Here is a 20998-nt window from a genome sequence, read left to right as displayed (position 1 = left end):
ATTGCAATATGCATAAAAAAATTAAATACAAAACGAAATACGTACAAACCGTACTATCACAAAATTCATTGTACACACATATGCATAGATAAACCAATCCATATACGTACACAATATGCTCTAACATACGTAACAGCCGCGGTCCACTCTAGGCCCCCGCGCAGAAAAGTGAAGTCCGAAAGTAGGGTAACGGTTTACAGTTTAGTCCATTGCGAGACTTTTTTGCGCGGCGGCCTGCCGTACATTTATACGTACGTTTTAATACACGTTTACATACACAGATACAAACTTTGGCGAAAATGCCCATAGAGTAATTCCAAACATTTTTGAGTAAAGTGACAGCACAGACATTACGCAACATGTTATTATTTCAGGATTTTTTTATTATTATTAACCCATTGTTACCGCTACAATTTCGAATCATAATTGAAGTATTGAAAAAACACAAAATATTTGGTGTTATTGGGTAATTTATGAAATCGTAAACCTTAAAACTTATACAGCTATTATATTCCTATATTTTGTTTACAATGTTTCTTGTGAAATGCAAAGTGCAAAAAAAACTTAGTGATTCTGATTTTTTATCAATACAAACTTTTCGTTTGTCTTGAACGAAGATTATAATGTCTGTAATAATAATATTTTAATATTTGGCTAATTTATATAGCGCCGTTTCCGAGAAATCACCTCAAGGGCGCTGAAAGCAATTCATCTGTAATGAAAGCAATTTTAATACAATTTTTTTTTTTTAATTCCAACCAAATATGATTTAAGATTTTCACGGCCAAAAGTATTTTTTGTTATTTTTTTTGGCCCTGATGATGGACACTGCAATGCTGTCCGAAACTTTGGCTAAAGAAGGAGTTAGCGCAATACGGCATAACACCCAAAAAACAAATGACAAAAAAATATTTATATCCAACCACATTTAAAAATGTTCATCTCAAGAAATATTACAATCATTGATACATTGATAGAAAAAACATATATTTTTTAGTTGGCTGTTGCTGTACTATAGAATTTGTAATAATTTTGAACAAAATATTTATATATTTGGGATTTCCCCCTGATTGCGTCAGCTGACAGTTGAAAACATGAATTTTATCTATGGTTTACCGGCTACACTACTTTGATTGTGTGGCAACTATTTATACATATATGACGTGTAGTGTGAAATTTCTCAGAACTCTCTGTCAGGGTTGCCAATTCGCGGGGAATTCTCCAAATCGCGGGGAATTTCTAAGATATTTCAAGAATTGATTATTTTGCGGGGAGAACCTTTTTTGGGGAAAATGCGTGTATTCAGGGCATTTTTTTAATATTTAACCTTAATAAAAATAATATTTACAATAATTGTGAGAATGTACTATAATTTCGATTTCTTAGACACAAATTTCCAAAAAAATCTATTTTTAAACCCTGAACGAAAAAAAACCCAAAAATTATCAGATAATACCAAATAAATTCAATAGAATTTAGGTCATTTTTGAGGTAAAGGAACTTGTGGGGAATTTGAACGTCTATTGTGGGTATTTTAGAATATATGCATTAGCAACCCTGCTCTCTGTGCATATTTACAAGTGTGCGTAAACCCATAAACACAAAACACGTGAAGTGGTTGACACAGGGCTGTCGAAAAGTGTATAATTTATTCGGAACCGTTTTGTGTAAATCACCCCACGGCACTTTATAGTTTATCATATTATTGTCAAAATTAATTATCTTATTTGTATTCCAACTTATAATTGAGTAACTGAAGTTGAGGTTGAGCTACCCTCAGTCATTTATTATATTTTGCATTAGTATAGTAGACGTCACATTTTATACCTAATAGGTAACTTCTTTGAACTAATAACACACAGCATCCCCAAAGATAGGTCGTGAGGGAAATTAATTTTCTCACACGCGTCTGTTCGTAGTCAATGTAAAAATGAAAACTCATCTGAAAAAATGTCATACGACGAGTGACAACCCTGCTTAGTGCTTACTGCACTTGTAAAATCGTAGTGTGAGTCAGTGAGTCATATATGATACTGTGCGTTCGTGTAGCGTTGGGCTGTGTAGGTGTAGGTTCATTTATGGTTGGGCTAATCAACAAAATATACATACACATACACAATTACTTTGTTTTGTCTAGAAGAGCAGGAAGAGGCTGAAGTTGTCGTGTATTATTGCTACGTGTTGTGATGTAGCTGAATATTATTTCATTATCAGATATCAAACTGTTATCTACACTTCACGGACTTATAAGGACTGGTAAAAGTATATTATTTCATTGTATTCTTTCCAACATTTCGCCAGATTCAGTGCGCTTACCGTAATATCTTGAAGTAGTGCAATTTAATGTCAATATTGTATTAACGTTGCATTTTGTCAACTGAAAGATCCCGACCTCAAAACTTCTAGGCCCAGGTACGTAAAAATATAATGTTTTAAAGGACTGGGCTTTGCTTTCTTTTTTCTATGCTAAGTTTGTCATAAAATATGTTTCAATAATTAGATTGAATGACATTTCTACCTACGACGTCCTTGAAAACTCAGATAAAAAAAATCGCGCTATGATTGCTCTTTGTTTGATCGAGTTTTGACATTTCGTCTTAACTATGTGGTAAATGTCAGCATATTTTTTATATTTTCACTCGATTAATGACATTTTAAAACCGAGCGTTTGTTTCCGCCGCAATGTGTTTATTGTATTTTGTCCGACCTTGGATTTTCATTACCAATATTTATGGTAATCATGGGTGCAATACCTATTGATTATTCAATTTAACACGGCATACAGCATTATTGTCAATGGTTATTGTGACATGTAGAATGTACGTAGTTATTCATTAGCATGTCACATTGCAATATGCAGAGATATGTTTTACTTTATGCACAGGAGGCACTGAGGTAAATAATTTTCCTCGGGGCCTATGTCATCTTTTGGGATGCTGTGTGTTTAAGGAGAGGAAGTTCTGGGAAGGAAAAAGGTGTGAGGGGTAGGTAGGAATCTAAGAGTCAGTGTGCCCAGGAGTAACGGATCTATAATCCATCCCTCCTGCTGCCGTGAAAGACAATGGGTCGAGAGAGACCAGCTGAAGAAGTCAAAGGGTCTCCCCAAGCCGGCCTCTCCCGATCTGGCCCCCACATAGCTGGTGGCCAGGCGCTTCCGCCGCCAAGATCTGAACACACCTCACCTGATGAACCCGGTCACCAAACGTAGCAAACCACTTGGGTTGACATATGGCAGAGGTATTAGCCAATAAATGGTTCTCGGGGCAGCGGTACCCATACCCGCCTTCCAAATTGAATGAAGCTTAGTCTGTAGTTGTGTTGTTAAATTTGGTCAAAAAATGATTGAATGAAAAGAATGAATATCTAAAACAAACAAAAAACAGTGTTGCATAAGGTTTAAAAAAAATGAAAACTTAAAAGAATTACAAAAAATTCCAGTTTACGAATAACCTGACAATATTTGAAAAACTCCTACTATCACCGCAGTAAGCGGAAAATGTTGCTTGTGTTGCGATGGAGGACTTAGCCAGCCGAGGAATTGAAATCACGATGCTATTGTGTGACCCGAAAATGTGATCGCAACTTAGCCACTGACCAGTTTTAGGTACATCATTTGGATCGTATATTTATTATTTTTTGTTCAATGTGATAATTGCCGAAGATAACAACAAAATAATTTCATTTCGCTCAAATTAAATAATTAATTTTATTATTATTTTTTTTATGTGACCCTCACAAAAGCGCCCCTGACTGTACAGTGTAAAGGTAGGGGAGTTATGTCGCCACCCGGTTGGGCAGCGTTGTGAGGCGGGTATTAGTAACTAGTTTTTTAGTAATTAGTGTATTACGGTCCGCTTGCCCATTATTATTCCTGAAGTGACCTCAGTTCTATTAAAAGACTAAGGTTGCTGCATATTGGCTTCCAAATGGTCACACTCCAGTTGATTACACTCCTGGTTGGTTTAATGTTCACATTAATTTAAGATGTATTTAGAAGTATATTTTGTTTGTTTATTTTAGTTGGCTGAAATGGCGAGCAATCCTCAACAAGAACCGCGGGGCCCGCGTCCGCCCAACCAGGCTGGCAGGAGCCAGGGACCTCGCTCCCACTCGCAGCATCGCCCCAAGACCGGCGGCTGGCAGCCGGGGCCCAATGAGGCCAAACAACAAGGAGGGCAGGGAGGAAACCAAAACACGTCCAAATCCCAACCACAGACAGTCCCTGACTTCAGGTAATCCTAAACAGATGTTTACCTTACCCCTAGTGTACCAAGAAATCCGCCATGTATTTGCTAGGAACTCTTTGAACCTTAAAAAATGCAGTGTACTAAAATATATTTTAATTGCAAATCTTGCAGATTTTTGTCTTGTTTTACACAGTATATTTTTTGCAGTAAGGCAAAGTCGGGCATGGAATGTCCGGTGTGCATGGACATGATGAAGGCACCCATCTACATGTGCGAGGGGGGCCACAGCTTCTGCGACAAGTGCACGCTGAGCTTCTCGCCGCCTATTTGCCCGCTCTGCAGGGCCAAGATGACGCTGCTACGCAACTTCTCGCTGGAGAACATCATGAACCAGGTAGGCACTGTGGTTACATGACCGAATAGAATAGTAACAAAACAGAACACTTAAAAGTTATTTAAAGTCATGAAAAGTGGTGGGGAAAAAGAACTATCCTAATCTACATAGTTAAACTATATTATATTATATATTTTCCATTACTTTATATCACTTTTGAAAAGTGATGAAAAGAAACTAGGTTTGGTTAGGTTTACGGGTTTTTCATTTTTAATGTTTATATCACTTTTCAAAAGCGTGTCGCTTTGCCACTATGTTGAGTCATCAGTATGACTCAACATAGTGGCAATCCATGATGACTGCATCATGGATTGAAACAAGCACGCAAAAACTTTCAGATTTATTTTTTAATGCATTTCGCGTCTGTTTAACATTCACGTACCGAAAATATTTTTTTTGAAAGCGGTTGGAATTTTTCATACTTCAATTATTTTTAACTTTTTGGATATTTTCAGGTATCTGTCCTGTGTCCCAACTCCATGTTCGGCTGTGACTTCCGCTGCCTGGAAGATGAGCTTCCTTCCCACTACCAGTCTTGCAGCTTCCAGCAGACCTTCTGCCCCATGGCAAGAATCAGGAACGAAGTCAAATGCTCCTGGCATGGTAAGTCAATGGCAGTTCTATGACAAAATAAAACAGGACGTCAAAGAAATAGGACAAACAAACTTAAGCCAATTTTTTTATTGCGTTCCTTTTTGTCATGTTTGTTCCCCGGTTACCGTCATTGTTTAGTAGAAGATTGAAGAAACCGAAGAACACCGGATACTGAGTTAATATACATCTTCCTTCGAGGGATTGCCACATTGTTATAATGCTCCTGGATTCGAAGCTTTCCACTACGCAAATTATTGAAATAACACTTCATTTAAACTACAAGAAAAATTGAGAAATATACCTAGAGGAAACAATGCAAGAAAAATTAATTTTAAATAGCGTTCCTGTGATCGCAATAGGCGAATCAAGAGTGGACTGTAAAAATTAATTGTGAACTTGGAAGTTGACACAACTTTGGTTGGAGATAGTGAACATGGAGTAAGGAAAGAATCCGACTTACCCCTTTGATGTTCTTCAAAGATGTTGATGGTTGGTTTCACTCACAGGAGATATGATTTATTTCACACGCAAGCTTCCATAACATCCAGGTTGGCTACGAAGTGTACTGAGGGAACCGAATATGTTCACTGCACAGGCCTTCTACCCTGAGTTGATATTAATAACAGCACTGAATACAAAGAGATGTTCATCAAGCGGGCTCAATAAATAAACTGGTTTGGCAGTCGCTTTTACTGTTGTAAAATGTCGAACACACACGTGGGTAAAGTCGGATAATGAAAGGTACTTGTAGGTAAAAATGGAATGGGAAAATGCGAGGACAATGTTAAGGGAATATTAATACAGTAGACCCCGTTAATTCGAACCCCGATAATTCGAAAAAACGCGTAATTCGAAATTTTCGCAAAAAAAATTTCCGCTGAAAAATTTTTTCATACAAAATTTTTTTTAATTCGAAATTCGTTAATTCGTAATTCGAAATTAATTTTTGTCCGCGCACGAAAATTTGTTCGTGTAATTCGAAAAAATTTTATTTTTGCGAAAATAAATCATAATATTTCGTAAATCTGAATCTAAAAGTCAGCCGCGGCGGTAAAACGCCGAAAAATGTATTTTTACGTGGTTATACATCGTCCTAATTAGTATTATTATTTTGTAAATCTGAATCGATTTACACTGGAATGTCGAATTTTTTTTTTTTAATTTGGAATATCCGAGTTTAAAGGGCTGAGAAAATACATTTTACGCGGATATATATGTCGTAGTTTTACGAGTTTACGCCAAATATCTGCATTTAAAGGGTCGGCCGCGACGAAACTCGGCCGCGTAGTTTCGATTTACGCGTAAATATATCGTATTTTTACTAACTTTACTTAGAATATTCGCGTTGAAAAAATACGGCGTATATTCGTAGAAAAATTTCGATCTATGCCGAAATATGACATATTTTTACTAATTTACCTCAAATATCTGAACTTAAAAGGCCGGCCGCGACGAAAAACTGCCGACAAAATTCAATTTACGCGGAAATATATCATATTTTTACGAATTTATTTCGAATATCTGAATTTACAGGGCCGGCCGCTACGGTAATCGACCGCGAAAATAAAGAAATAATTGGTATTAAGGGCCCGCTTTCCGCGTAAAGAATTTAGATTTGGGCAATACCCACAAAATAAACAATATTTAGTGTTAAAAGAATCCGACAGAGGTGTCTGAATTCGTATTAGGAATAATTTTGGGGATTATGAAATTAAATTACCGACATCTATTGCAATTTTAGAAAAACAGAACCATTTTTAGTTAGCACCGAGCAAATGAGAACGAATTCGAAATGAAGATGGTTCTCAAAATATGGGTTTTATTACGGATTTAATTAATTTTTTTATTTTTTTATTTTACAAAAAACATTTACGAAAGTTATTTGTATAGGTATAAAAATTACTTTACTTTACTAAAATACTATTCTCACTTTTATAAAAGTAATTTATAACTTTTATAAAATCAATAAATATATTTTTACATCAATAAGGTTTTTCTTATATGGTTATCTTTATAGGGTGTCCGGGGGTAAAGTGCTCAAACTTCAGGAGGTTATTCTAAATGCTAGAAGAAGTAAAAATGAAATGGAAATTATTCAAAGATAGATAGAAAGATCCTTAGTGCTTCCTGAGGACTTACAAATCAGAAGACTTTTTTGTAATTATTTATTTATTCATTTAAACAATTCAATAATTATAAAGAGTAATAAAACATGTAAGCAACATAAAATTACATTCTAAAATGTGAAAGGGGCTCTATTTATTTACATTTTTATGAAATTACTACTTTTAATAGTTTAAGCTTTCAGTGAACTTTCAATTTTATTTTTAACTTCTCTAAATATTATTTGTTTAAATTGTCAAATATAATTTAATCACAAACACAAGATTCACTCAAAATGAAAGATTGGTGGTTCTGAAATGTTCCCATAAATACGTTGAAAGAACCCTAAACTATAAACTTATTACCCTAAACATGCTTCGAGCGAAATGCGGATCTGGAAACCTTATCGTCAATCTGAGCAAAACATACCATGAACGTCAATATAGCAACAGCCTTTGTTCTGCTGCAGTTTCATTAAATGCCGAGAGATCCGTTTACAGTCTCCAAAAAGCAATACTGGGGCACAACCCTAGAAGCAAAGCTAAATGATTGGAATACAGAAAGATAAAAACATCTTGGCCGTAAATGATTAAATAAAATTAGATTTATTCAGGAAGGCAAGCATTACGGTGATCGATGTTAAAAATCTAACATAGCCCTAGAATAACTCCAGTATCTTTTAAGAAACCTTTCTCTTAAAGCTCAGAAAAAAACTTTCCATGACAGTTAGATATACCACTCTACAACAAGACCGCGTACGGTAAAACTGTAAAAAAAAATAAAGTAATAAATAACAAAATAAATATTTCACAACACAATAATTTCATCGAAAATCTTAAATCCGTTTCACCTTTCTACATTTTCTATATTCTCCTTAAGAGTATAATCCTTAGATAATGCCTTTTCAGATTATTCGTGGAAGCTAGAAAAAAATAAAATCATTGATTATAACTGCACTTCAAGTGACCTTTTATAACAGTAAAGGGCTCAAATGATTTTATTATTACCTCCGTGCCTTTGCATCTTTACAAGACTTGGGCAAAACATTCTGTAGCGGAGTATAGATTTCACATCTGAAACATAATTAAAGAGTTTATTGAAAATAGAACACCAAAAGTGTTAGTCAAAAAACTACCAGTTAGTCAAAAAACGTACAATAAAGTTAATTCTGGGAAGAAATTGTACAGTTGACATTCAGGACAGGTTCACTCCCTCCTCCTCAAAAAAGACCCTCTATACAGCATTCTCAAAGATGACACAGGCTCTGAGAGAAATTATTTTCTTCAGGGCCTCCTTCCGACATAAAAAATAACATCACTGAACTAAATTATATTCTTGTATTATTGTAGAAAGCAATCACTTTGTGGTTTGACATATTTAATAAAATAAAATACTTTTATGTTTTAAAACCACGATATTTATTAATTTAAGAACCGACCGGTTTCGCTTTACTTAAGCATCATCTGGGTACAAATTAATACTAAACAAGAAGTACATAATGTGTGCATATATATAACAAAATATAGAGGGAGACAACATGATACAAATATAAGCAACACAAAGACGGTCATAAAATACATTAGCATAAGTGCACAAGTAATGGAAAAACCGCTAGATAATTATGTAGACTAATGGGTTATACGAATAAATCGGGAGAAACAAAACATCAATAAAACCTCAATAATAACAGTTTTTCCGAATTCGCAAATCATTTGATCGATAAAGATCATACATTCTGTCATAGCACCGGTGCTAACATCTTACATAAAAACGGGCATGGTAACAGACTAAACAATTTAGAGGCACTAGAAATTAAAAAAGCTGTAAAAACCAAAAGTCAGATACTGTTTCCAATAAACCCATAAAAAAATCCCAGTTCTCCTTACCTCCTTACCACCTTGCCAGTTGATGTTTTGTTTCTCCCGATTTATTCGTATAACCCATTAGTCTACATAATTATCTAGCGGTTTTTCCATTACTTGTGCACTTATGTTAATGTATTTTATGACCGTCTTTGTGTTGCTTATATTTGTATCATGTTGTCTCCCTCTATATTTTTTATATATATGCACACATTATGTACTTCTTGTTTAGTATTAATTTGTACCCTGATGATGCTTAAGTAAAGCGAAACCGGTCGGTTCTTAAATTAATAAATATCGTGGTTTTAAAACAAAAAAATATTTTATTTTATTAAATTATATTCCCCACAGTTTCAGAACTTTCAATAGCTTTTTTCGCTCGCACGCTTTTTTCTGGATTCCACGTTCGAGTATTGTTATTTGAAACAGGTGGCCCATATATTATTATTACATATTATATTATATTTCGGACATCGTTGCATTGTGAATCATTAGAGCAGATCTTCAAACGGAGAACAACACGACCGTCCGCGAAGCTCTCTAAGCAGTGACTGAAAGGCAGATAGCGTACGCGCGTAAGGAAGTGAGAGGGGCTGAAATAATCATGCTTAGAATCATAAGACGTAAGCGACTGTTGTGAAAATGTTTAATAAATCACGGCGTATTTCAAAAATAGCAAAAATCACTTTTGGGGTCTATTGAGTAGCATTAAAAGAAGCATTGTGATTTTTTTCATACATATAACTTGTAAAATAACAGAAATAAAAGTGTTAATAATATTTTTCGGAGCATACTTTGCGATTTATTTCTATCGAGGGAATTTCAAATAATTACCGTTTCGGCTTTTGGAACAAATAGATACTATCTTAAAGAATAACATATATTTTTTTAAGAGCTTAAAAACTTCAAACTTTTAAGGAAAATATCTCGGAAATTGGATGAAATTCGAATAGTGGGCCCTTAATACGAATTTACAACTAAAATACCACCCGGATTTGAAGAGGCGGCCGAGAAAATCGATTTTCGGCGTATTTTTTTTTTTTTTTTTTCATAAAATTTCGAATTACGTGGGAATTCGTTAATTCGAAATTTGATTTTTGATGTCCGCTGGATTTCGAATTAACGAGGTTCTACTGTAGTTGTGTCAACAGTTCCTATTCGAACACCACTGTTATCGGGAAGGACTGGGGGGATAGCTCACCGCTTGCCTATAAATGTTTGTCTCATTTACTCTACGCTCCGTCAACTGAGCTCTTAGAGATAGCTCGCCGTTGGGAACTATCTCTGTTGCGAAGTGACACATCTCTAACTGAATGTGCTCCAACGGCGGCCCGTGTCTTCAAGCAGAGTTCTAACAATTGATTCCCCGGTACCGAAATATACGTGAGGATAGCACTGTACCAATATTTATGTTTTATTGGAATCAGTATCAGTTTTTCTGATCAGTTTCATTGTTATTTTGTTTTGTGATGACAGTTGTACACATTTATCGAATAATTCGGATAACTTTACAATATCGAAAATTATTGCGTTAACTAAAAATAAATACATAATAATATTATTATAAACTTAAAATAATATTATTTACCAACATCTAGAAAAATCAGTAAATTAATATTTATTACATCTGATGCCTCAGAGCAGTAATCCTTCTGTTTTTGGTTTGGTTTTTTTTCAAGAATATCTATGGAAATGCATTCTTTTATTATATTTATTTTTAATTTATTATTTTTTTAAACATGTCCTATGGCGCTTTCTTCACATGGATATTGCGTGCCGAACACTTCATTTAACATCAATTTGATTCGGACAGTTCCGAACTTAGCGTCAACCGAAAGAAATTGTCCCAGGGCTGCCGCATTACATATTACATAAAAATTACAATAGGGAATTCTCTTCTCACCAAAAAATCACTTATTATTAATTATTCACATGTAGAAACACTTCAGACACAAGAATACATAGTTTTTATAATTTTCAAAAATCATTTATTAAAGTTATAATGACTTTAAAAACAGGCACGAACGAAATATTTCAATGCAGCTAAAAACGCCCGGTGATTGATCAAGCGTTCAAGGGCGAACGATGACGTCACTGTTGGCGGCGGCGGCGGCAAAGGTGTGACGTAGCGGTCAAAATGGCGCATGACCGTTTTCAGAGCCGAAATAGCACGCAATTTTTAAAACAACTACAAAAAATTGAAAATGCATTTAAAAAAAAAAGATAAAAAAGAGGCACATAATAAAATAATTATCTTTATTGAAATAAATTATTTACAAAATGCACGAGAATTCCCTATTGATATTAATTTTGCCAAATTTTTTGATGTATTCATATTTATTTGCATTTGCATATTTATTTGTTTTACTTTTTTATTATTATTTGATAACAAATATTAAACTTACATTTTGTGTGACTATCTTTCTGGAAGGAGTTATCATTTCAAGACGGACAAGACATAAATAATTATTTGCAAGATTATAAAATATTAAGCACTTCAACTATAGTAATTTGATAAAGGTTTTCCTGAAGATTTAGAAATTCCAAATTTAATAATTTAAATCGTTATGCAGGAAAAATTAATTAAGATTGAAATACGTATTTATATTTTTTAACCACAAAGTAATTGCCTCTTACAAAATAATTATATCAGCCAGTACAGCTAATAAAGCAATGAAAAATAATAGTTTGTTGTCAAATAAAACCTCTTACACTAATAAACGTGTTTTAAATTTTACACAACTGATAAACAATTTTTTTATGTATGGTAAACAGTTGTTTAGCAGTTGTGTAAAATTTTATACACGTTTTTTAGTAAGGTCCGAAGAGTAAGTTTTATTTTAAAATATAATGCCTAGCCACAAAGTAATTGCTTCTTGCGAAAGAATTTTATCAGTGAGTATGTACAGCTAATAAAGCAATAATAAAAGTTAGCTAGGTACACTCATGCTCAATAATTGCACAGCCAATTTCACTTTCATTACCTGGTTAGTGATAACTTGTTAGCTAACTAACTTAAGACCTTTGTTTTGCGTTATTCAAATTTAACAGTAATTTACATTTTACTTCTCAACCGTCTCCATCAAAAATGATTTTTTTTTTCAAATGCGATATTTTTTAATCCCTATTGTGCGGCTGGCTACATAAGCATTCCACAAATATTACGACTACCTTAAGGTGCACTGCAGTGTGCATTTTAGATGTTTTTGATACATTTCGTTCATGAAAATTTCAAAGTAAAAAATTTGAGATATGTTCAAAATTTAACCCGTCTCCTAGGGTTAATTTGATTACATGGCATAGATCAAAAAATAAACTCGCTATTTCTCGCTAGTGCGGTGTGGAAAATAAGTTTTCATTTGAGACAAATTGGTCAATTGACAGCCTAGAATCTCAGCAGCTTTCAAATTTGTGGACCATCCATCAAATGTAATGCTCACAATGGACCTCAATCCGATCTCATGCCATTTTTGCAGGCAAGTTTGAATCAAATTAGGCTTTGTTTCTGCACTTACACCCAAAATCAGTAAATACCGTAAGGCCTGTGATGCCACACGATCATCTTATTCTCCATCTTGGGGACCTGCGCCAAAATTGACGAAATCCATTATTTGTTGATTAAACAGTTTTTGTTTCCTGATTGCCATTTTGTCAAAGACCAATGAGCATATCAATGCTTTATCCCTTGAATTTCTTTTAAAAGCATTTAAGCCTTAATTTTAAAACCTGGTTCAGCACTTATACTTCCGTACCATCTGGAAATGGGGATGGTTCCAGGATGGGGGACCACATTATTAAAAGTGTGTCTAACATATTTATAGGCTGTATGTAATAGTTGTTTATTTATTTTTCAAATTAACCCATTTGATAGTGTATTTATGCCAAGAGTAACATAGGTTTAAATACAGCAAGGAGATAATGTTTTTAGCTGATAAGTAAGTGAGATAGAATATCTACAATAAAAAATTACACATTAAAATATTTTTCACTTTGGTTGTGGCAACCCTGATATCTTTCACAACGCGGCGCTCCACAGTCGGCCGAATGAGCAAACTCGCAGCCCGTCACGGCAGTTGGCAAAATAGTTTTTTTGACATTAAAAGTGTCAATTTACACTATTATTGACTGTGGTAAAACCTTACTTACCAACGAAAGGTTATACCATTGCTATCCTTATATTTTCCATTACAACTACAACAACGCATGTCGGCATTTTGAAGCGAACAATGATCCGATATGCGTGTCCCTTATTTGGAACGCCAAAGCCGGCTCTATCTATATACCTCGTTGACATGAAACAACTATTTATGTCAGGGGAGATGGAAAAACATGCACAAAACAGGTTATCAGGTTTTTACTTTGGGTCATTTAAATAATTTATGCATATTTCTTAACCTTCAAACTTAATGACAAACGTCAGATCTTACTAACAAGAAAAAACATTAACTTGAAATTGAAAAAGGAACTTTAATGTATTTTTTACGATGTCCCACGACATAAATAGTTGATTCTTGTGTTAATGAAACATAGTGTTATTTCAATGAATTGTGTTCGTAAAGCATTTTTTATCTTGTCTTAAATGCACAAAAATATTGAATAAAAGGGCTTTTTTTGGTAGAATGTATGGCAGTGAGGCGTGAAACTGGCACAGGAAGGATGAATGTAAACTGAATGCTGTAGAAATGAGATTCTTGAGGCGGGTCTGTGGTAAAACCATGTATGACTAGTGAGAAAAAGGTGGAGATTCGCAAAGAATGTAAGAGGGATGAGTATGAAGAGCGAACAAACAAAGTAAGGAGAGTGAGAGTAGAAGAAGTCAGCGACGTCTTTTTTTTTTTTTTATAGTGAATACCTCACAAGAGTCCCAACTGCTCCCGTCTGGAGCCAGTGAGACTATGGCATCCCCAATCGGGGGATGTTGTGAGGCTGAAGGTAAGTGGGGAAGGGAAAGAGGAAGGTGGGGAAGTACCTGGCTATTCAGATCTAGTCACTAAACACGGCTAAAGCCATTTGGAGCAACGTTTCAATTCTGAATGGTGGTCTTACACCAGGGCGATACTGGTAGTATCTTCCACTCTGGAACGTGCCGCAAATATACTATATATTATTTTAATTAATTAATTGTGAAATAACACAAATTAATCAAATAAAATTTATTTGCGCACGCCGGGTTCGAACCCGCGACCTTCGGAATGGCAGTCCAATGCGTTACCACTGGACTGTGCCGGCCGTCTAAGGAAGACATGACACGATCAAGTGAACCAAAAACTTGAGTCGGCTACGTCAAGAGTCAGAATAACAGCAGAGAATGTTTTATCGCAAGTGCGCCCTACTGTCGAATTTGGCAGCCATCTCTGGTCCGGAGCCCCTAAATACCTGAAAAAAACCCTTGACTCTGTGCAAAAACGGGCGGTCCGTTTGATAGATTCCCCAATCTTAACAAACGGACTGCAATCTTTAGAGCACAGGCGTCAGGTAGGTATACTGTCCTTGTTCTATCGGTATTACAATGGAAGATGCTCTGAGGAACTAGCGTCATTGATCCCTTCGGCACCGGTGCGTAGTCGGGATACACGCCAAACGCGCGCCCAACATTTGTACACGGTTGACATTTGTCACATGAGAACGGGTCGCTTCTACGATTCGTTCTTAAGTTCAACAGCTCGGCTGTGGAACGAGCTGCCGGCCTCTGTGTTTCCTCCCTCCTACAACATGGGACTCTTCAAGACCCATGTTCACTCCTTCCTCTCCACAAAAAGACCCTCCACACAGCATCCCCAAAGATGACATAGGCCCTGAGGGAAATTATTTTCTTCAGGGCCTCCTGTGTGGAGTTAATATAAAAAATAAAAATATATATAAAAATGAGACAATGACATGTATGAATGTGAATGAGGCAAGGAGTATGTGCCAAGACTGAGTTATTTGGCGGTCCATCCTCTCTGCCTACCCCTGCGAATAATGGCATGATGGTAAATTAGTTTTTTTTTGTTTTTGCAATAGACCTTATTCAATTCCTTCAAGAAAGATTTTCATATTCCTTTAGCTGGCAAAAATATCAACAGTCACTTCAGTGCCAATGTGTGTTTGTTTTTCCAGGAATTCAAGATGAGCTGTTCAACCACATGAAGAGTGCCCACAAGAATAATGTGACGCTGGAGTTTGGGCGGCAGATCCTCTTCCAAAACTTCTCTGTGGCGAAGGCTGACACAGACTTGCAGGTGATGCGCTTCCAAGGAAACTTGTTCCTCTATCATGTGCGCATTGGTAAGTTCTTCAATCTCCACCAGTTCTGACAATGTTAAAATATATAAGCGCTCGCAGCTATTTCAGCGGCATCCGTTGACAGCAGGCCCGTCCTCTTCTCACTCAGCTGCTGGAGAAATTCACCAGTTTCCTGCTTGTACTACGATTTTCTAAACACCATGTATATGTAGTTGTTAATGATAGGATGTTTGTGTTTTTTTTTTTTTTTATAGTGAATACCTCACAAGAGTCTCAACTGCTCCCGTCTGGAGCCAGTGAGACTATGGCATCCCCAATTGGGGAATGTTGTGAGGCTGAAGGTAAGTGGGGAAGGGAAAGAGGAAGGTGGGGAAGTGTATTTGGGAAGTATGTTAACGAGAGATGGAAAGGCTGATAAGGAAATTGAAAAAAAGGTAAACACATTCCTCCATTAATGACGAAATAAACATGGTTAGCACTAATCAATAAATTGTCCAAAGAAGCAAAGTGAAATATGATTGATTGCAGAGCCGTCCGAGGGCCTCGCCTACTGGGCCGTGCAGCTGGTGGGTTCGGCAACAGCGGCCAGTGAGTGGAAGTACGAGATGCACGTGTATGACGCAGCCCAGCCCATGAAGAAGGTGCTCATCACAGAGCCATGCACCGGTGACGGTGAGGACGTACCGGCGCTCTTCGCTTCCGGTCGCTGCGCCGCGCTGCCTCTGAAGCTGGTGTCACACTTTGTGCGCAACAACAGGTTTACCTTCAAGGTGCTTATTTTTTATTTTAAATTTTACATTACCAGTTCACGCATAACCTAACAATATTTAAAACACTCCTACAACCGTGACAAGCGGAAGATGTTGCTTGTGCATTGATGGATTACTCAGCTAGCAAAGTAACTGAATGCACAACGCCTGGGTGGGAACCAGAGGCATTTGTAAACTAAAATCTAGTCTGTTAAAATTTATTTATTTTTTATAATATTGATTACATTTTATGCTTTTGTCCCACTAACTTCAAGTTATCCTAGACGAATACAGGATTTAAGACTAGATAAAATAAGTATGTTAAAACGAAGATAAATAAAAGATACATAAAAAGATACGTAAAAAGATACATAAAGATACTCTGAAACCTGAGGTCGCTGGGTTCTAAACCCGCCGTGAGCATATAAATAAATTTTAATTTTGCAACCAGCCAGGTACCCAACCTTCATCTCACATCTTCTTCCCCTGCCCACTCCCTCCAGCATTACAACAACCCCGAATAGGGATGTCATTCTTTAAAAAAAAATGTTCAGCTTTATGCACACTGTTTTTTGTTTTCTCTTCCTACATATCCTTTTTTAAATTCATGTAATCATAAATATTACGACTGATATAAATAAATAATTTATGCACTGGGTTTATGTTCATAGCTTCTTTCAAAATATTTACGTAATAAAAATATTTAAATAATAAAAATATTTAGAACCACGGTGACGGTACCCATACCCGCCTTCCAAGATGTCAAATGAATGTATACATAAATGTAATTTAATTTGACTTCAGGTTTTCGTCTACAATACGAAGGCCCCTGACACAACCGATTTAAAGCCACTGATGGATGCATTGCCCAAGAAAAATGTGTACCAGAAGAACAAGAAACAGACATAATTTTTTTCCAACCGTATTTAGCAAAAAAATACATTTTTCCCACCTTTTTCTCGTGCCTTCACCAATACTACCAAATATCGTTGTGTCAACTTGATTTGTCAATTTACGCATTCAACAAAAATTTCTTTCTTACCCTTGGACTGGGGAATTACATGATATGAATTATATAGTCGTAAAAATTCGTAAATCAAAAATTGATAAGTGAAATATTTACGCGCTCAAAAGATTAATACGATTTATTATTCAAAGTTGATCAGAAATACCTTTATTCAAATGGAAACAACTCTCTTTTGTTTACTATTTTCAAATGATTCAGTGGGTTTTTTTTCCTTTCGAGTGGAAAAATATTATGTATTAATTAACAGTAATTAATATTACATATATTGAATCGATTCTATCTGATTAATTACATCAACTGAATTAATTCCTTTGTTTTATTTTATCTGTAAATCTCTTTGGTTTTAGGTTAAAAAAATCACATATACATATGTATACGTATCATTACATTACACACCTACAATTATTTCCAATATTCAATTTTCTTTGTAGAATCGTTTTTTTGTAATGTCAGATATGAGTATGAATTAAATTATCCGTCGAAGAAATTAGTTCATTGTTATGTTTCAATTTCCACTTTTCGGTTATAATACCTGTTTCTTTTCTACTCGTTTTACACCAACACAAGTTTTCAATTATATATATTTCAATAAGAAGTCGAAATAATAATAATTGGATAATTTGTAGAGCACTGTTTTCGTGAAAAATCACCTCAAGGGTGCTGCAAATAAATTATTTTATAAAGCAAGAAGTTTGATTGGTATTTCGAGCCATGTTTTTTTTGTCTTTTTTTATGAATGGTGTTATATTATTATAAATATTCATATTTTATTATGTGTAACAATATTTTGTATTTGTCGACTATTTTACGGTTATAATGTGTAATACGTCTTAAGCAAAGTCAATAAACTGTGAATGTCATTTCATCCAGAAAATTGTACAAAAGTTACTAAAATTATCCCTACAAATAATTTGTAGGGTATTTTATTTTGTGGTCAAACAACAAAATCATTGCTACGAATCTTGGTTTTAGTTTAGTTTTCGGTTATATTAACGCTTCCAGTGGAAAGGATAGTTCTACCTTTTACGCTGGTTCTACTTGAATGGCGGTAAAGGCATTAATGTATGATGATTATATATAAATATTTTATGTCAATCTCTTTGTAAGGGTCCCAAACATATGATATGTATTTAAAAATGTGTAATTCTTTCCCATCTTTAACTCCGTGTCTTTTCAGTGGAAGAATATTTAATCAAAAGGAAACTATATTTAAACCAGCAGAACAGTTAATATATCCTTACACTAATCACACCGGAGATGGTGAAAAATTGTTTTTTTTTTTGTAATGATTGGTGCGAAAATGAAAAAAAAAATTAGAATATAATAAAATATATACAATTTTACATTATTTAAGTTAACGCTCACTTTTATTTCAGTTTATGGAGTCGTATTACAAAAGTAGGCTTTAATTTCAGACAAAAGAAAATTTCATCCAAACTGTGTATTATTTTCAAAGATGGGACCCTTATTTTCGCCCGCATGAAGTGTGTTAATGTAACAAATCTTAGACAAAGCTAATTAAACTATTGATGTTACATTATTTATATAATCAAGAAGATGGTACAATAGTGAGGTCAACCTAACTGTTACTTCAAATAAATTTTGTAAGTATTTACATAATTATGTTTGTGTAGTAAAAATTAGGCAAAGCTTTAATTGTTCCAATTAACTTCGATTTTCATAATAACTCCTGATTGTTACGATAACTCTTTATTGTTACAACAACAATTGATTGAATCAATAACCCTTGATTGTTACAATAACCTTTGATATTTACACCTGATTAAAAGAATGCGTAAAGTTATGTTATCAAATATGTAATACCTATTAATAATTTTGGAAGGTGTGTCATTTTATGATTACATTTATATAACAATCTAATGCATCGCAAATAACCTATGAATTTTATTTGTATTCCAGAAAATAGTTCATAAAGTGATGTCGACAATATTTCACAGTTATATTATGTAACAGATCTTATGCGCACCTAATCCAGAATAATTAAGCATTTAAAAAGGTCAACAAAACTATCCCTACAAATAAATTCTCAAGGTGTGTGGTATTTAAAGGTTATGTTTAGGTAACAATTCTAAGGACAAATATATCATCAATGTAGTACATAATCCAGAAAATTACACGTGTAAACAACTGTTGTTACAAATTATTTTGGAAAATGTATAATTTTAATGTTATGTAACAAATATTAGGCAAAGCAAATAATCTATGAATTTTATAACTGATCCAGTTATTTATACACATTGTGAGGCCAAGTTATCTGCTATTGTCAAGTTAATTGCTACAGATAATTATTTTGAAAGGTATTGCATTGCACATAACCGTAGAATGTTATGCCTAATCAAGAAATGCATTAAGAGACCCACTATTGTTACAAATTACTTTGGAAGTTGTGAAATTTATGGTTGTGTTTGTGTAACTAATTAAAGGTAAAGCAATTAACTTATGATTTATGTACCTTATGCTGCGTATAGGCAGGAGAAAAACGCACGAGCCGATCCACGAATTACAGGAAAAGCAAGCGGCGTTGGTGCCATATGCGGTTGATACATTCCTTTCCCGTGTCGTGGTTCAGCTTGGCAGTTAGACTCACATGCTTTTACGTACCCTTATGTCGTAATTACATACTTAGATGAGGTCTTGCATCATTATTAATAACTGCTTTAAATATCTTGGCAATCAGGTTTTGATGTTTTGATCACTGGAATGACATTCATGTTTAATTTTTGTAAATTTTAATATGCATTTACTATTAATTTGTTTAAAATGGTTTCAACCAGCTTGTAGCTCATTTGTTAATCTTCTACAACTTAGCATTGCATCATACTGTAAGCTACAACTATTTGAGCTTTTAATGAGGAATGTAAGAAGAACTAAATATGTATTGTCAATATATCGACAATTCAAAAATATTTATATCACAAAAAAATATGTTATTGATTTTTTATTATAATCTTATCTTATGCGAGATGTATTAGATTAAAATTATCGCTATATTTTATGATTGATTAATATCCAATGTTTGCCCTCATACACTACAGGCAATTTCTATACTTATATAATAATTGTGCATAAGCCAATATTCTCAGTAATCTGTAATGTACCTTTGTTAAATTTGTCCGATAACAAAGTTTGTAATATTATAATATATGATAAATCGGTAAAGTTGTATTAGTTATTACTATAGATACGCAACTAGAGGAGTAGAACACAGAACTCACACAGATGAATTGCTTATATAAATCATATCTTCTGTTATTTGACTTCAGAAAAGAAAATTACAGTAAAAAAAAACTGTAACACTTTTGAAATAATTTTGGTTTTAGCTTAAAAGGTTGTTTCTCTGTGGCGTTTGGTAAGGAAATTGCTGTTGGAAATGTATAAATAAGCACCGATACACACAACAATCATATGTCTTGTGTTATTTGGGTCAACTCTAATTGCGTAACCTATACTAATACTTTCAATTTATTCAATATAATTATGGGTGATAGTTTAAAACAACTTTCAATTTGTATTGCTTATTGTTTCAGTGCACATTTTTGTTTCTTTTGTATTATGTACCTAATTGCATTTTTTTTTTAATATAATATTTTCTTACAATCCATTTGCATTGTAGTTTTATTCTTATTATAATATAATTTTAAATGTTTAATCCTTCAGCACAACAGACAAAGGGTGCAAAATACAGTGAGGTGTAGAAAGGTTTAGTCACTGTCCTTAGTTATTCGTGCAACTTTGACAAACTTGTCTCGACAGGTGGCCAAAAGAGGAACTATAGCTTGCACCCTTGACATGGCGTTCACTACATATTAGTTTTGCTGGGGTAGATATTGTGAATA

The 20998-nt window shown here is 34.4% G+C and overlaps 1 protein-coding gene and 1 long non-coding RNA gene across 4 annotated transcripts; one reads left to right on the top strand and one right to left on the bottom strand.

Annotated features, from left to right (window-relative positions):
* The first annotated feature begins 2126 nt into the window (after window positions 1–2126).
* LOC149422230 (E3 ubiquitin-protein ligase SIAH1A-like) lies at window positions 2127–20763 on the top strand. Of its 3 annotated transcripts, none has more exons than XM_089633168.1 (7): window positions 2127–2256; window positions 4021–4232; window positions 4395–4581; window positions 5037–5184; window positions 15240–15407; window positions 15894–16135; window positions 16919–20763. In XM_089633168.1, the coding sequence occupies exons 2-7, from the start codon at window positions 4030–4032 to the stop codon at window positions 17021–17023; spliced, it is 1053 nt and encodes a 350-aa protein (XP_089489294.1). In that variant the 5' UTR covers window positions 2127–2256; window positions 4021–4029; the 3' UTR covers window positions 17024–20763. The 3 variants fall into 3 exon arrangements, with proteins under 3 accessions (XP_089489294.1, XP_089489295.1, XP_089489296.1); XM_089633169.1 differs by having other exon boundaries at window positions 2134–2262; XM_089633170.1 differs by lacking the exon at window positions 2127–2256 and adding an exon at window positions 2274–2412.
* LOC149422231 (uncharacterized) lies at window positions 7651–8382 on the bottom strand. The gene is made up of 3 exons (XR_016302395.1): window positions 8286–8382; window positions 8129–8200; window positions 7651–7807 (listed from the first exon to the last, which is right to left on the bottom strand). It is a non-coding gene; the product is annotated as an uncharacterized LOC149422231 (long non-coding RNA).
* Window positions 20764–20998: the final 235 nt, after the last annotated feature.

This window comes from Hesperophylax consimilis, chromosome 7 (assembly GCF_061612785.1).
Source record: "Hesperophylax consimilis isolate HC1 chromosome 7, BYU_Hcon_1.0, whole genome shotgun sequence".
NCBI lineage: Eukaryota > Metazoa > Arthropoda > Insecta > Trichoptera > Limnephilidae > Hesperophylax > Hesperophylax consimilis.
This window is presented reverse-complemented; position numbering and strand designations above follow the sequence as displayed.